This window comes from Amia ocellicauda, chromosome 9 (assembly GCF_036373705.1).
Source record: "Amia ocellicauda isolate fAmiCal2 chromosome 9, fAmiCal2.hap1, whole genome shotgun sequence".
Taxonomy (NCBI): domain Eukaryota; kingdom Metazoa; phylum Chordata; class Actinopteri; order Amiiformes; family Amiidae; genus Amia; species Amia ocellicauda.
The window spans coordinates 15739980-15756727 of record NC_089858.1 but is presented as its reverse complement, the minus strand read 5'-3'; the positions used below and the strand labels follow the sequence as shown (position 1 = coordinate 15756727).

Genomic DNA, 16748 nt, shown 5'->3' with positions numbered 1-16748 from the left:
CTACTTGGTTTTAAGTGAGTAAAACTACTTTAATACATAAATAAATTCTCTCTCTCTCTGTCTTTTGTAGCCTCCTTCCTCTAAGAACACTAATGGTGCCAGTGGCCACACTAGGTTCCTCAGCCCTCCGGTGAAAAGTACCTCTTCGTCGTCGTCGTCCTCCTCCTCGTCCTCCTCCTCCTCTTCCTCCTCGTCGGAGAAGAGGCTGAAGAAGAAGGCGCTGATGGAGGCAGTGCTGGAGGACAAGCAAGAGAAGGCCAACCGCATCATCTCAGAGGCCATTGCCAAGGCCCGCGAGCGCGGCGAGAAGAACATTCCTCGTGTCATGAGTCCCGAGAGTTTCCCCTGCTCCTCTGGGCCACCCCATCCAGACCATCGACCACACCGCACCAAGGCCCGAACCAGGGATCACTCCTCCAAGAAGGCCAGGGGTCCGCCCCCCCCTCCTCCTCCATCTTCTGCCTCCTCCAAATCCAAGTCCAAGTCCAAGTCCAAGCAGAAGGTCAACAAGATTGGGTGAGTCTGATGGTGATAGTGGCGCTTGTCATTGGCTAGATGGGTCTCCTAAAAATATTCCTCATTCCCTTCACTCATGGCTTTTTGTTCTTTGGTTTGTATTTTTTTGTGTGAAATCATGGATACCTTCTCTATTGACCATTAGACTAGACTACATGTTAGAGTGGGGACCTGCAACTTGTGAAATAGCTGTTCTTTCTCTAGATAAACAAAAGGGCCAAACAAACAAACAAATCTGCTGTTAAACACTTTGCAAATGGGGCTGTGTTTGTGCCTCGGCGTGAAGATGATCAGAATGATGGGAATGTGACGTGGGTAGACACACTGAGTGCTATAGTGACAACTGCAGTGGAGTACAGTGGGCAGTCTGAGACTGTGCCAAACACCTCTGCGTACAGCATCACTGCTGACATCATCCCCAGCTGCAGATCAGCTCTGTGGCGCTCTGGTCTCGGTGGCAGTTACGTGGGTGTCGTAATGAGGTCAGTGGGATCATCCCGTCAAAGAATATCGGGCTTAAAGTACATCCTTTTGTCAGATTGTCATTGATGGGATTATTTATTTATTGATTGATTTTATAATGTATAGATGCAGAGAGATTCAGACTGAAATGCAAAACCCAGGACAAATATATATACATACACATTCTTCTGTGTTTTTAACTGGGAATGTTAAACTTTCGAAAGTTCTCTGTTCTCTCCAGGTCAGCCAGAGTGGTGGTATTTCAGTGCTGTTCCAATTTGTTTTGTTTTTGTTTCTGTGAAAAGCCTAGTCACAGCTGCCCCTATCTGGGTGTTTCTGGAGAGTGACTGCATCATTGCATCATACTGGAATGACAGCAGTAGCACACTGACCTGACTCTCCATCCTTTCACCTTTCTCCATTTCTCTCTTCCCCCAGTCTTTATTTCCTTGTCACTGAACTTCCAGTGTCGTGCTAAGATTTACAGACGAGGGGACCGGAGAATAGAGAGCAGAATAGGGAAGCCGTAGTTCTGTGATCCATAGGTCTGGTGTGTGTCTGTGTTTTTTAGCATGTTAGCGCATGTACAATGCTGGGGAGCGTCTCTCAGGACAGGGCAGAGGCTTCAGTCTGGATGTCTGGAATATTTGCTGCTGCCAACGGTCTGCCAGAAGTCTGACCCACCAGCAGGCTCAGCACAAACTGTAGCTCTGGTTTACACACACACACACACACACACACACACACACACACACACACACGAGGAGAAGAGAGTACACAATGGCGGGCATTTCTCCCTGCCTGTTTATGATTAATGATTTTCGAGGCCTGTGCATAGAAAACGGCTTTAACGGGAAGAGGGTTAATTACTGTTGCTCAGCGATGCGGAATATTGTGTTGGCTTCACAGTACTGCAGTCAGTGAGTAAACAATAAAACAAAAAAAATACAATAAAACCACTACCACCAAACCCGAAACCACAAAAGGGGGCTTTTCCAGGATGTGGTTCTGATTGCGTGGTGCTCGGCTCTGGGTGCAAGTGGAAGGTTTGAGACCGACCTGCTCCCAGACTCGTGAGCTGAATGCTATGCTCTCTCTTTCTACCACTCCCTCAGTGACTGTGGGTGTCAAAGCACAGTTGGGCCTGGGCTGATGAGGGGCAGTTGTGTTGGGAAAGGGGGTGGGCAGCAGGTTCCACGCCTTGCACACAGTCATATTCATTGGTTAAGCCCACACAAGAGAATAGAGTAGGTTGTTAATGGGTTTGGATCAAACTGGAACCAGAGGACATGGTGGCTTTTGTTAAATGTATTCCTGCACCACTGTCCTGGAGCACTGTGGCCATTGACTTATACCAACATCACTGTACTGCAATGTCATTATTAATAGATATAATATATGCTTTTAAATTAAAAAAAAAAAAAAAAAAAAAAACTTGTTCTGTTCTTGAATGCAGTGTGGTCCTGATCAGTCAGTGTAATTTAAAATATATTTTATATTTCAGTTCCCTACCTTGAATGTGGGATAGTCAGTATTGCAGCAGTGCCTTCAGAGACAGGGGGAATGCCCCCCCGCTGTTGCTGATTCTTGTTAAGACAAAGGAAGGTGCATAGGGCTTTGCGTGATAGGATTCTGTGTGGCCCAGGTTATCCATGAAATATTAATGCCAGTCTGCTGTATGTGTGTGTGTGCACTGCTGCAGTGGAGGCTCTAACCTTCCCCGAGACTCATTACACTGGCCTCTCTGATCCCCGTGTGTATAGCAGCCTGCTTCTGTGTGGGGGTTGCAGTTTAAGATGTAAAAATAAAAATGTTGCTCGTTGAATCTGAGAGGAGGATGCTGGGGCTTGCGGCGGTGGCAGCGACTGCTGCTGTTGCTGCACACGTCTGTAGGAAACTGCCTGAGCTCTTAGGATGCCCGCAGCGTGCACACACTCACGGAGATGCACGATACATGGATGACAGTCGGCAAAGAGGATCGCCTGGGTGTCTGCTGTGAATTGTGTCAGGGAGGATAATTGGCCCTGCTGAGAGGGGAGTTCGCGTCGGGCTGCCTCAGCGAAGTTTAACCACACCTTCTCACTCGGTGTCGGTCTGGGGGTGTTCGGAGTTGGAATCCAAAGTTTCTCCCGTAGAACTGGTGAGAGGGTGTGCATCAGATTGTCAGCTAGTTTCTCTACAGAGGGTGTAAAACAGGGAGCAGTGGTGGGGCACTGTCTTATTAAAATTGTATTAATTTCTAAAGAGAGGACATGCCACTGTCTACAGCAGGGGGTAACGTCATGGTCCCAAAAATTGCTGCCATTTCACGTGACTTGATCTCCGTCGGCAGGCGAGGGGGGAAAAAAAAGAACTGGCCTCAGACCCATCCTATATCAATTAGTGTACTGTTTATGGGGCACTACAAACGTAACTGAGGTTGAATTGCATTTGCCTAAATTGGCCTGGGCTTTAGGTTTCAGTCCAAATCTCTGCATCTCGTGTGCATGCGATGCAGTTCTTTGTTTCTGTATACCAGAATGGAGTATATTCAGCGCTGATGTGAACCTGTGCCACATGTGACTTCAGTGACGTTCCCGAGGTTGGCAAAAGCTTCCATGAGTTATTTAAAGATCTAATTGACGCTGGGTTGCTCTCAGATTCCTGCCTTAGACTGGGGACAGAGTTCAAGGTATCAGTAGACTGTACCCTAGTTGTTTGCAGTACAGTTGCAGGCCCCTGGGTGCCTGCTGTAGTTCTCTGTTGGAGGATGTTGCCATGGTGACGGTGCCCCAAGGAGGCTCCAAAGTATAGTGTGGAATGCTGTCTTGTCTCCGTTCCCTAGTCCTCAGTTTCACTTTCATTTTTAGTGGGGTTTTTTTTGTATCTGTTCTCATGCATCATATAGGTATTAACAACTGTTTTTGTCGATGTATTGGTTATATATAAGAGACAGACTTTGTCAGACTACCAGAGTTTAGGTTGCACAGAGATGCCAGTGAGAGTCATAGTCTTCTGAGGGCCGCGGACGCTGTCTGCTGGAAATGGAACATCCGGCTGAAATCTCGTTACAAAACGGATAGTTGTCATGACTAATGTTGTGCTTGGCATTTCAAGTTCTGCTGCTATCAGGAGATTATGAAACCTGGGCCATCTTCTCCACATCGCTCTGTTTGCGGATGAGAGAGACAGAGAGAGCAATGTTATCTGTGATGGTGTCAAATAAGTGCCAAGAAAGTCAGTTCAGAGAAAGAAAGGGAACCTCGAGCAGGGATCTGTGTGTTGTGTGTTTTGTGTCTGTGTCAGCTTATAAAGCCTGCGGCACAATGTACTGTGTATTTGTTTAGGTTGTGTCTTCATATTAGTGCTTTAAGAGTGGTTTTCAATGGTGAGGAACTAGAACGGACAGTTTGGTTGTTCATTGGTATTACTTTGTACTTTGTTGGTCAGATGTAGTAATAATAAGGCAGCCTGCCTTCACAGTTAATTCGATTTAAAAATATATAGATTTTTTTTTTATTCAACGTCAATTTGTTGCATTGGATGTGTGGGTTCTGTCTGGTTTTGTTTGTTATGCAATTTGCCAGTTTCAGTTTGTTTTCAAATTGCTATTAATATTAATCTATGCATGGTGGGGGGGTGTAGGGAGGGGAGGTTAGTGGTTACCAAGGAGAAAAGACCAAAGGAAGAGCAAGAGGTGTGGGGAAGGAGGGGGAGAGGAGGGGGTTGGCAGATCGCCAGGCAGCTTCTCTGTGAATCCAATAAAGACAGGCTGCTGGGGAAAGGAAAGAGTGATGTCAGCGCTCTGCACGGGAGCTTGCTACCCTAACACTAACCTACACACACACACACACACACGCACACATACACACACACACAAACAAAATAACCTGCAAACACATACACAATAACTCATGTGCACACACACACAATAAACCTCAGAGACACACACGCAAACACACACACACACACACACACACACACACACTAACCCACACACGTACACACGCACACTCTCTCACACTTGCTTCCTGCAACTGCCGCTTGTGTCTCTGCATCCAGAATGGAAATCTATTGCATCAGCAACTTCGTGAGGCTGACCATTTTTTCAGCCAGCAGATGGGAGTTAGTTCAGCAGAGGCCTGCATTCCTGCTGTGTGCTGTCCAAGAGAGAGATGCCCCCCGAAAAACTAGGCCGCTTGTATTTTTGTTTTGTTTCTAGATCTATATACTCTTTTATACTGTTTGCGTCAATGTGAACATTACAGGCTTGGGGAACAAGAGCTTTAAATATGCAGCCTGGATGGTTCTTGGGCAGCGGTATTTATTTTTGCACGTATTAATCTCACCTACCCACCCGACACTCTAAACATTGTGGTGGTGCTACAAAAGCCGAGCTCCCCACACTGCATGCTGGCCCTCGCTGGCTGTGTAACACTGCAGTAGCCTGCTACAGGCTTCGGCATGTTCGTATTATAATTCACATTTTTAATATAATAATAAATGCCATCTCGGATCTACAGCTGCATCTCCTCACGTTTTACAGCATAAGACAGAGCTACTGAACATAATGTTTTGGAGGCATTAACCTCTCTCACCCCATTATCAACTTTAAAAAGAAGCCCCTCCTGATGTAGAACAGTGTCATTCTGGTAGGGATTCTTTTTTCGTGTCATGTATGATTTCCTTCATGTGTGTTCTTTCCAATATTCTGTGACCCCCCCAGAATAAGGAATGTTCTAAAATTAGCTAATGTAAAAGTCTCCTTTCAGCACTGCATTGCAGCATCAGTTTAGCATAAAGCTTCTGAATATTATGAAGGTGTTAGACTAATCATTGCTGTGTCATTTTGCATTTATGTGAATTTTAGTGATGGAATTGGGGTTCCATTTGGTCCAGGCTAGTTACAGTCCCCAGTATACATAAGCTTTCATTAAGGTTGGCATTGTTTTTCTACTGACTTAACTGAAATGGGTGTAGATTTGTAATGGACCTAGCTTGAAATTCTGGTGTTGGCTAGGGTTGGAGTCAATGGTTTGGTTTGGTGTAGGTAACCCACTGATGTAATATAATTTCGTTCTGACACTGCAACGTAGTATCACAGTGGGTGGATTTGGGGTGGGGCAGTGCTGCACAGACAGTGGTGGGTGGAGAGGCCTTGGCTCAGGGGTGTTGGCAGGTGGAGGCTGGGAGCTGTGGGGTGTGTCTGGGGAGGAGTGCGTCAAACCAGGACAATCGGGCGCTGACTCACTGACGCGTTCTGCATCTGGGCAAAGCTGACGCCCCCGAGAGACGCAGGGCCAGCTGCACACAGTCCCTTCAGTCCTGAGCACCTTTCATATGAAATATTAATCTCGGCAGCTTTCCCCTTGAGTGGGTTGAGCTACATTTCGCCCCCTGCCCCTTGAGTGCTTGAAGTGCAAAGACTGAGGAGATGCTGAACTGAATTGTTTATTTCTTCATTCGATTGCAGAAAAATAGTCATCAAATTCGGCAAAAAGAAGAAACGGAAGAACGAGTCCTCAGAGGAGCTGTCTGACTGTGAGGCCCCCGGGCGCCGAGGCTCTAAGGAGGATGATTCGGTGAGACTGACAGGGTTTTAGGGGTTGGAGGGAGGGGGAGGTTATGTCTGAGATGAATAGCAATATTGCCATTTCCTTGCACCTGTGGCGGAGGCTCATCAGTGAGCTGAAGTAGTGTCTCGTCACTGCATTGCTGTGCTCTTCAGCCCTGTGCCTGTGTAGTTGTCAGCACTGCACACTGAACCACAGCAACATTGGAAAGCACAGCAGCTGTATACTGATCTGAAACGCCCATCTGTGTGTCAGGCAAATATACACTGGGAAGGGCAACAGGGTTGACTAACAGAAGAACCTAAAGGTTGTTACAGACCTGGGGTGAAATGGGCTTCGCTGCTTCACAATGAGAGGAGCCTGAGGGCGATGGAGCAGTTTCCACAGGAGAGAAGAGGGGGGAGTAAGTTTGCAAGGGTCCAGCAAGCACCGCACACCTTGGACTGCCATTAACACAGCAGGCATCCTCTGCCACCAACACACACTTACTGTGCCTGCACACCAAGCCAAAACTAGTTTTTTGGGAGGTGTTTTTTTTTATTTTTTTAATGAATTAATTTATGCAATTTAGCAATTTATTTATGCCATTTGTTTCTTGTGTCCCTTTGCAGAAGAGAAGATCCAACCGGCAGGTAAAGCGGAAAAAGTATGCGGAGGACGGGGAAAGCAAGGTGTCGGACGAGGAGGTGAAGGTCATCGTCAAGGCCAAGAAGACAGTGGCCGGCAGCTCACGCAAGGAGCAGGCGGTGCAGCTGTTCGTGGTGAGGGCGCCCACGGGGCAAAGCACAGCCTAGGGGATGTTTTTATTTTATTATTATTATTTTTTTATTTGCCCATCCTGAGTTTACAGGGCAGCACAGCTGATATAATATTGATAGTCCCCAGTCCCCATGTGGATGTGTGTAGATGTTTAATGCAATTGCTTTTGCCAATTCCACAGTTCAGCGTTTTTATTTAATTTTTTTACTATTACTGCAGGAAAACCCCAGTGAGGAGGACGCAGCTGTGGTGGACAAAATCATGTCCTCTCGAGTGGTGAAGAAGGAGGTAAAGGAGACCTGGTGTATTTTTAATTTATTAGAAATTAAATAAAAGGTTGCTCTTCCAAACATTCATAACTGATCCTGAATGATATTCCTGTCAGTGTCGATGTGTCTTCTGTAAAACCATCCTCCTGTCCCAGCAGGTCTCTCCTGGAGTTCACGTGGAAGTAGAGGAATTTTACGTCAAATACAAGAACTAGTAAGGATGATGTTTTTATTGTACTTTATTTTTTATTGTTTTGTGATGCCCCAAAAAATGTGGATGTAAATGTCTTTATCACAGTTTAAATAAATTAATGTCATAAGCATAAGGATAGCTTGTCTGTCCTAGAAGTGCTGATGGATTATTGATAATTGTGTAATTGTATAGTCATATTGATGGAATTTAACTTGGAGAGAGAGAGAGAGAGAGAGAGAGAGAGAGAGAGAGAGAGAGGGAGAGAGAGAGAGGGAGAGAGAGAGGGAGAGAGAGAGAGAGAGAGAGAGAGGGAGAGAGAGAGAGGGAGAGAGAGAGAGAGAGAGAGAGAGAGAGAGAGAGAGAGAGAGAGAGTGAGAGAGAGAGTGAGAGAGTGTGAGTGAGTGTCATCCCTTGATGGATTCACAGTGACCTCCACCTGTCGCCTGTTGCATCACTGGCCCATATTAACAGCGTGGGCAAAACCAGTCCCCCTCTATGGGGGGTATGATCACAGAAGGACCGCTGCATCCTTTCCATCTAAATATTATAACAAGCACAATGTCGCCATGTTGAAACCATTGATATAGTCAATCATTTGTACGTTGCATGTTGATTTTGTTTGCTTTCTCCCCCCTCCCCCTACCCATCAGCTCCTATTTGCATTGTGAGTGGGCCACAGAGCAAGAGCTTGTTAAGGACAAGAGGATCCAGCAGAAGATCAAACGCTTCAAGATTAAACAGGCTCAGAGGGCCCACTTCTTCGCAGACGTAAGACACTCCTCATTTCTTGTCGCTTTGTTTGTGCCTGCTAATTAGGGGGCTGTTAATTGTAGTCACAGGGTAGGGGGAGTGAAAAACAAGAAAAAAACCGTTTTGGTTGGTTTCCAACTGCAGATGGAGGAAGATCCCTTCAACCCTGATTATGTGGAAGTGGACCGCGTGCTGGAAGTCTCCTACTGCGAGGACAAGGACACTGGAGAGGTAAGGCCTGCCTACTACCTCCTCCTGGTACCTGGCAGCTGAGAGCTTCATGAAGCAATGTGTTTGTTTAGTTGATGTGTTATTTTATTTATATATATAATATATATATATATATATATATATATATATAATTTGAGCTGAGCCGATATGTGTACGATTTAGCAGATGGCGTTCAGATCATAGTTTGCTTTCATCATCCGAGGACACAAGTAGTATTAGAACACGCCCTACATGTCAGTAGCTTTGATTCGCGGTATATTGATTTTACTAATAATGATAAATCTAGTAAGAGGGGACATCTGCAGTACAAAAACAGAGGTGAACAGGAAATGGCGCTACCGAGACCTGTGCTGTCTTTCTAACCGAGAGAGAAAAGACCTCGTCTGATCAGCCTTCTGTTCTGTGGGACTTGACTTGTTTTGGCAGCTGTGCTTCAGAAAACGGTAAAGCTCTCCAAAGAGACAGTGCTGTCTATCAGTGGGCAGCTTCAAGTATAGGCAGGGAAGCTGTGGCGTGCTGCTAGATATTAACATCAGTCTATCTCTGTCTGCCTGTGTGTATGCATGTGTGTGTCCCTGTGTCCTGCAGCCTGTAGTGTATTATCTGGTGAAATGGTGCTCCCTGCCCTATGAGGACAGCACCTGGGAGCTGAAGGAGGACGTAGACCAGAGCAAGATTGAGGAGTTTCAGCAGCTGCAGAAAGCCAGGCCAGACACCCGCAGGCTGGTGAGTCTCTCGCCCTCCTGCCTGCTCCTTCCCCACACGTTTTTCTAAACTGTGTCACTGTTGTGGGCCTCGCTTGAAATCTCTAGCATGAGACTGATCTTGACATCACACAAGTTTGCAGTTTGATGTCAAACCTGCAATCTCTCCCTCCATCTTTTATCACACATTGCTTCTGTGTTTCCCCCCATTCCTCTGTCTCTGTGTGTCCGTTTGTCTCTCCCTATCTTCTCCCTTCTCAATCTCTCTTTGTCTGCGCAGGACCGACCGCCGGCCAGCATGTGGAAGAAGACAGAGCAGTCGCGGGAATATGGCAATGGTAACTGGCTCAGGGACTACCAGCTGGAGGGGGTCAACTGGCTCCTGTTCAACTGGTACAACAGGTTAGTGAGGGCATGGGGGTGGGAGGGGCAGGAATCTGGCAGATACGCAAGTGCAGCAGAATAGTCACAGAGGGCTTGGGGGGTATGTTACCCAGCCTGCCAGCTTCTTCGCTGGGGCTCCTGTGGCTTCATACAGGGGTGGGGGAGGAACCCACCTTGTCGATTTTCGCTAAAATCACTAGGATTCGCTAAATTAAGTGCAGAAGCAGTTTGCCATTAGGGTTTTCCAAGTACTGTACTGCCAATGAAGTGTGACACGCTTGTCAGTTCCCACACGCTGTAGGGGAGTAAAGCAGGAAAGTCATCAGATTCATCAGGAAAACAACAACAAACGAGAATTTGTTTGTTACGGGCTTAATTCTTCTGCCTAGATTTTGCTCTTGTTTTTGTTTTTTTCATAGTTTGGCGGCTTAGTCTGGAGGCAACACTAGTGTAGCTGACAGTTCAAATATATAGTCTTACATTGTTTTTCTTTATGTTTCTCTGTACTGCAGAAGTACCCTAGCTGGTACTCTTGCTTTCATTGTTACAGGAATATATATAAAGTTTGTATTTTATTTTGGGGAGGTTCCTCCAAAATGAGAGCAAGTTTTCTATGCTAATACCGAATACCCACATTGCAATCATTTATGCCACACAGGGAAACCAAGAGGGCCAGCAACATGTCTCCCCATGTCGCTGGGTGTGATTTGTGTTTGCTAAACATTCCAACTCTACAGTAATCATTATGTTAGACAGCATGAGTGTGTGTGTGGCCAGATTCCTTTCACTCAGGCAAGTTAGTGAACATGGAACCACCTTACTGTGTCTGCAACTGGAAGGCTGCCCAGAGAAGCAGCTGCCTGAAAAGGTGATGCTTGCAGAAATTAGCTATTGGCCTAATGCTAGAACCCTATTAACTAAATCACACATCAGTCGAACCGTTTCCTGAGCCGTTGATCATTTTTCGGTGTAGAGCGGCGCAAGGCGGGACTTGGTGTTTGCCAATATCTCTGTCTAATATAGATTCTATGCAGGCTCCAATTTTACACCCTTCCTTCAGATGTCTATGGCAACCTAATTACTGTTTATAATAGTTTAAAGTGAGGTACCGTTTAGGAATTTGTATTTCTTAAATTACTGACGGTTGTTGAATCACAATGACCTTGACTTCAAATCTCAAACTTCAATCTTATTTCCCCCCACCCCCACACAAGACGGAACTGTATCCTTGCTGATGAAATGGGTCTGGGCAAGACTATCCAGTCCATCACATTCCTGGAGGAAATCTATCTGACGGGCATCCGCAGCCCATTCCTCATTATTGCGCCGTTGTCCACCATCGCCAACTGGGAACGTGAGTTCCGCACCTGGACAGACCTCAACGTCATTGTGTACCACGGCAGCATGGTCAGCCGCCAGATGCTGCAGCAGTATGAGATGTACTTCAGGGACTCGCAGGTATGGCCACTTACCCCCGTCACTGTCCGCAGCCTCACAGCCCCGCCAAACACACAGCATTATTTTAATCCGCAACTTCAATCATAGGTCACTGGTTAAGCCTGTGCACTGCATTAGCCTGGAGTTACTGAGGACAATGGCCAAAGCTGATATAGGGAAAGCGATATAGACCAGGATAGGCAGGGGCTGCAGTTGAAGAAAACAAATTCTAAACACAACAGCTACAAATAAAATTGTAAACAATAAATACAAATTTAAATAAATAAAAACCGATCGATACGTGGTGCGTTTCAACTAGGCCATTTTAGTGTAATGGTTTCTCAGTTTTCTCAGCCCCTGACCTCTGCTCTGCCCTCTGTCCTCCTGAAGGGCCGAGCCATCCGAGGGGCATACAGATTCAACGCCATCATCACAACCTTCGAGATGATCCTGGGCGGCTGTCCGGAGCTCAACGCTATCGAGTGGCGTTGTGTCATTATTGATGAAGCTCACCGGCTGAAGAACAAGAACTGCAAGTTGCTGGAGGGCTTCAAGCTCATGAGTCTGGTACGTGTCCCGAAGACTTGCTCTCACACACTGTAAAAAACATCTTGGCGCTTAGTTGTAATTAAAATTACAGTTACAGCAGTTATTGTGAGTCTGAATTTCAACTGAACTTATGCTGTGGAATCGCCATAACATGATAGGTAATTAACCAACCGATATAGACGGGTGACATCTATTCTGTAAAGGTAGGTAGTCAAAAGTAGCCTGTATGAAATCATATCATATCTCTTTCTCTGAGTGTAAGCTTTTAAATTGCTGTACAGGAACACAAGGTCCTGTTGACGGGAACCCCTCTACAGAACACAGTGGAGGAACTCTTCAGTTTGCTGCACTTCCTGGAGCCCTCACGCTTCCCCTCAGAGTCCACCTTTATGCAGGAGTTTGGGGACCTGAAGACAGAGGAGCAGGTATGACTGCATTTAATTTTGTGTGCTTGCGTGTGCGTATTGTGAGGGAAGAGTCTTGTAACTGGGTCACTGGCATGTGGCAGACCAGTATAAACTGGCATGCTGTAATATCGCCGACCAGGGGCATCGCTAGACCCTAGACAAAACACCGTCAGCCGCCCTGTGTATTTTCTCTCAGCAACCCCTAAAAATAATACAACAAAATAATCCAAGAATGAAGAAGTAACTCTGCAAAACACTGTCAGCAACCCCCCAGTTGGCAGCTGCAGGCTAATGATTCTTTGCAAAGCTGTTCTTTACACCTATCTTGCTAGCCGTGTGCTCAGAAAAAACAAACCAAATCGTAAGGAAAGTGTAGTGAAGGTGTAGTGAAGCTTTAAGAGCGTAGTGGGGTGTTCACTTGGATAGAAAAGTCACAGATTCTCCCTTGGTCATTACAGCAGCATTACTCTGAAATCTAACTTTTTTTTGTCCTCCTCTCTGTGTGTCTGCACATTGCTCCCTCAGGTTCAGAAGCTGCAGGCCATCTTGAAACCCATGATGCTGAGGAGGCTGAAGGAGGATGTGGAGAAGAAACTGGCACCCAAGGAGGAGACCATCATCGAGGTGGAGCTCACCAACATCCAGAAGAAGTACTACAGGGCCATCCTTGAGAAGAACTTCTCCTTCCTGTCCAAGGGGGCCGGACAGGCCAACGTCCCCAATCTGGTCAACACCATGATGGAGCTGCGCAAGTGCTGCAACCACCCCTACCTCATCAAAGGTAAGCTATATACACCTCCCCCACCACATCACAGGTACACTACACACGCCAACGCCTCCCCCACCACATCACAGGTAGATTGGATACAGTGTCATCACCTCTTCCTCATCAAATGTACACTGTGTACACTTTCACCCCTACCTCACCAGGAATTCAGTACATACACTATCACCACTCCCACACAATCACTATTAAGCACTCTTTAAATAAATCTGTACACACACATGTATTTCCCACCTTATATACCCTCTGTCTTAATGACGTTTCCTGCCCCACACTTCAGCCTCTCTAGTCCTGGGCTTATGGCAGATGTTTGTATGCCCCTGTGCTGTGTTTTCTTGCAGGGGCCGAGGAGAAGATCCTGGAGGAGTTCCGGGAGGTTTACAGCCCGGCCGCCCTGGACTTCCACCTACAGGCCATGGTGCAGTCAGCCGGCAAGCTGGTCCTCATCGATAAGCTGCTGCCCAAGATGAAGGCCGGCGGCCACAAAGTCCTCATCTTCTCTCAGATGGTGCGCTGCCTGGACATCCTGGAGGACTACCTCATCCAGAGGAGGTAACCCCCAGCAACCGCATCAAGGCTTTGAAATGGTGCCACGGTTTTCCATGCACACGACCAGCAGTGTTATGCATATGTCCGTGCGTGTGTTCAGGGCAGCTTCCGTGTTTAAAATGTTTTTAGTGATAAAAGACATTAGAGCCAGATAGATCTATCGGAGCACCGATATTATTGTCCGATATTGGCCTTTTACATAAATATCTGTATCAGCAAATATTCCATCAATAATGCACTGATATATATTTTCTCAAACTATTGGCTAAATATTTTTTTCAAATTACCATCAAATCTTTTAGACTCTACTTGTAATTTAGTCTTTCATTCTCCTGTTAGATTGCACTTTGTCATACTCTTGCCTTTTCATTACTAGCACTTGTATTGTTTATTTTGATTTCCCCTATGCTCCCTCTCCCTTAGCTCTTAAGTGCAGACAGGATGTTAAGTCAAAGTTTTCAGCTTTTACAATCTAGGATGTAAGACCTTATATATTGTTTACTGTACATCTCGTATACACTTTTGTAAATTCTGAATTTGTAAAATGTATTATGCCTTGAATTGCACTGTATTATTGCACTTATTACACTGTATTGCTCTTATATTTTGTAAGTCACCCTGGACAAGGGCGTCTGCTAAGAAATAAATAATAATTATTATTATTATTATTATAATTTGTCGTCAGACTTCAGACAATAAATAAATGCATGTTTATTTGGTTTTACAGTCATTGTTATAATGATTTACCATTATTTTTTAACATAGTTTTGGTGCTTTAATTTTTGCTGGAAACTTCCAACTCCACAGTGATGCTCATGTGCAGTGGCGCAGTGGCGCAGTGGTGCATTACTGAGCACCGCAGTGAAACAAACACACCCCCACTGAGAAACACAGGGCTCATAAACATGTGTATTACTAAAACCCTCATAACAAATAGAAAGTGTTTTTGAAAGCAGTGCTGTATTTCAGTATCCATGGTTTTGATTGTTTATTTTCATCATGGCTGAAGATTACCGTATGCTATTGCATAGAGGCATATTTTTACTGAAAAGTTAATCGCATTTCAAGATTCACAATAGTAATTAAAATAAAGAAAAACAGTAAATGTTCGCTGAAGATGTTGACTGGATCTGCAAAAAAAAAAAAAAAACTGTCTACAAATGACAAGCAAACTCAGATCACAGTAAAAAATCTTAAGAAAATTTGTGAAAAACGCATCTCTCGGACAGTGTTGGATAAAACTGAAACTTTATATGTATATAACTTTTTATATTTTTCCTTTATTCCTTATTCTAATTTATTTTTACAATGTTTAATTTGTGGTTGTTATTTATGATGAAAATGTATGTTAAGTTTATTATGTAAAATGTAAAAATGTAATATTAGACAATTTCTCTGACCAGGAGAGATTTGAGGCATCCATGCTAGAAAATTAATTTTTCATGCTAAAAAAACCAAAATGTAAATTTCAGCAGATATATCGGTAATTGGGAAATGTAGCTTCCCAATTATCGGCATCGGTATCAGACCAAAAAACTGTATCGGTCAGGCTGTAAAAGATATTGCCAGTCACCAGAGTTCAGATGCACCTTACATGTGCTGTCAAGAGCCTGAGATTGTATTATTATGAACCCAGCTGCTGCCAGGGGCGCTAGTTCTGCTTTGAAGAGAGTGCCTCTCGGTTGAATAGTTTCCTGACATCTTTAGCATTGAAGAGAGTTTATGGAGAAAATGGCGACGGGGAGTTTGCCTCCTTGCTTTGGTCTTATGACCTGAACACTGTGCGGTTCAGTTTGTTTTTATGGAACGCATCTTCAGCTAAAAGTAGCATCCGTGCAGCCAGTGTCTAGTTTCCGATCTACCAAGGACATAACCAACCTGCTAAGTTTGACACACGGCGAGAAATTCATGTTCTGGTTAAAATGGAAATATGCTAATAGAAAGGAGATGCTTCTGTAACAATTAACTATTTAAGAGCCTGATACGCCCAAGAGCAAACAAACACAGAGAGCACAAATATTTCAAATAGTTATGGGCTGTAATGAAGCCTAACAATATAATTAATTTATTTTATGTACATTTTATAGTCCCACTGCCTCCCCTCTTTGTGCGTGTGTCTCTCTCTCCCATCTCTTTCTTTTTCTTTTCTCCCCCTCCCCACTCACTCTTTTTCCATCTGTCTCGGTTTCTCATTCTCTGCACTCACCGGCCTTTCTTTGGCACAACGAAATAAAAGTACAGTAAAGTAAATAAGTGCAGATTGGTGGCGTGGAGCCTAGACAGAGTTTAGCCCAGGGTCTGAGCTTCCCCTCAGGGATTCCTGCCTCTGGAGCAGGAAGGCTCTTGCAGAGATGAAAGGGGGGGGGGGGCGGGTTCTTCTGGTCTTTGCCAAAAGGACTTGCACAAACCCATGTGAGGGCTGACATTGAGCACACAGGATAGACTGGTGCTGGTGATGGGACCCAAGTGTGAGTGTCTGTGCCCCGACGCATATCTGATTGCTCGGTGCTGTGTGTCCCTGGCAGGTACCTGTACGAGCGCATCGATGGGCGTGTGCGGGGGAACCTGCGCCAGGCCGCTATCGACCGGTTCAGCAAGCCGGATTCAGACCGCTTCGTGTTCCTGCTGTGCACGCGGGCGGGGGGACTGGGCATCAACCTCACCGCTGCCGACACCTGCATCATCTTTGACTCCGACTGGAATCCCCAGAATGACCTGCAGGTCAGTGCATGCCAGTACCCGAGACCCCTCTGTATGTGTTAGGGGGGAGGGTGTGTTTGTTCTGGACGTTACTTTGTTTTCTTAAGTAAAAGAAAAAGTATCAATCCATACTGTCTCAAACTAAAAACATTTTCTGATTTATCGTTGGAATTATGCATGTTTTTTTAAAGGGGTGGAATTCACATTTCTCCTCATTGTGTCCCCCCTGCAGGCCCAGGCTCGGTGTCACCGGATCGGGCAGAACAAGGCAGTGAAGGTGTACCGGTTGATCACCAGGAACTCGTACGAGAGGGAGATGTTCGACCGCGCCAGCCTGAAGCTGGGGCTGGATAAGGCCGTGCTGCAGAGCATGAGTGGCCGCGAGAACAGCGGTGGGGGGGTAAGTGCAGCTCTGCGACGCATGCTCTCTGATACGTGACACTGTCCCACTCCACTGTCACACACCCTCTCCATTACCTGCATCTCATCCTCTGCAGCAAAC

General features: G+C 45.6%; 1 protein-coding gene across 13 annotated transcripts in view; it reads left to right on the top strand.

Moving 5' to 3' along the window:
• chd9 (chromodomain helicase DNA binding protein 9) overlaps nt 1-16748 on the top strand; it is a 52516-nt gene that overhangs the window by 15027 nt on the left and 20741 nt on the right. For 9 of the 13 annotated variants that reach the window (XM_066713419.1, XM_066713424.1, XM_066713423.1 and 6 more), the window contains exons 2-17: nt 71-516; nt 6431-6539; nt 7142-7291; nt 7509-7577; nt 7714-7772; nt 8402-8519; nt 8646-8732; nt 9321-9458; nt 9717-9838; nt 11035-11278; nt 11648-11824; nt 12088-12231; nt 12739-12994; nt 13339-13549; nt 16072-16267; nt 16479-16646. In XM_066713419.1, the coding sequence (XP_066569516.1) occupies nt 71-516; nt 6431-6539; nt 7142-7291; nt 7509-7577; nt 7714-7772; nt 8402-8519; nt 8646-8732; nt 9321-9458; nt 9717-9838; nt 11035-11278; nt 11648-11824; nt 12088-12231; nt 12739-12994; nt 13339-13549; nt 16072-16267; nt 16479-16646 (2694 nt within the window). The remainder of the gene's footprint in view (nt 1-70; nt 517-6430; nt 6540-7141; nt 7292-7508; nt 7578-7713; nt 7773-8401; nt 8520-8645; nt 8733-9320; nt 9459-9716; nt 9839-11034; nt 11279-11647; nt 11825-12087; nt 12232-12738; nt 12995-13338; nt 13550-16071; nt 16268-16478; nt 16647-16748) is intronic. The other 4 variants (XM_066713420.1, XM_066713417.1, XM_066713428.1 and 1 more) reach the window with 1 other exon arrangement.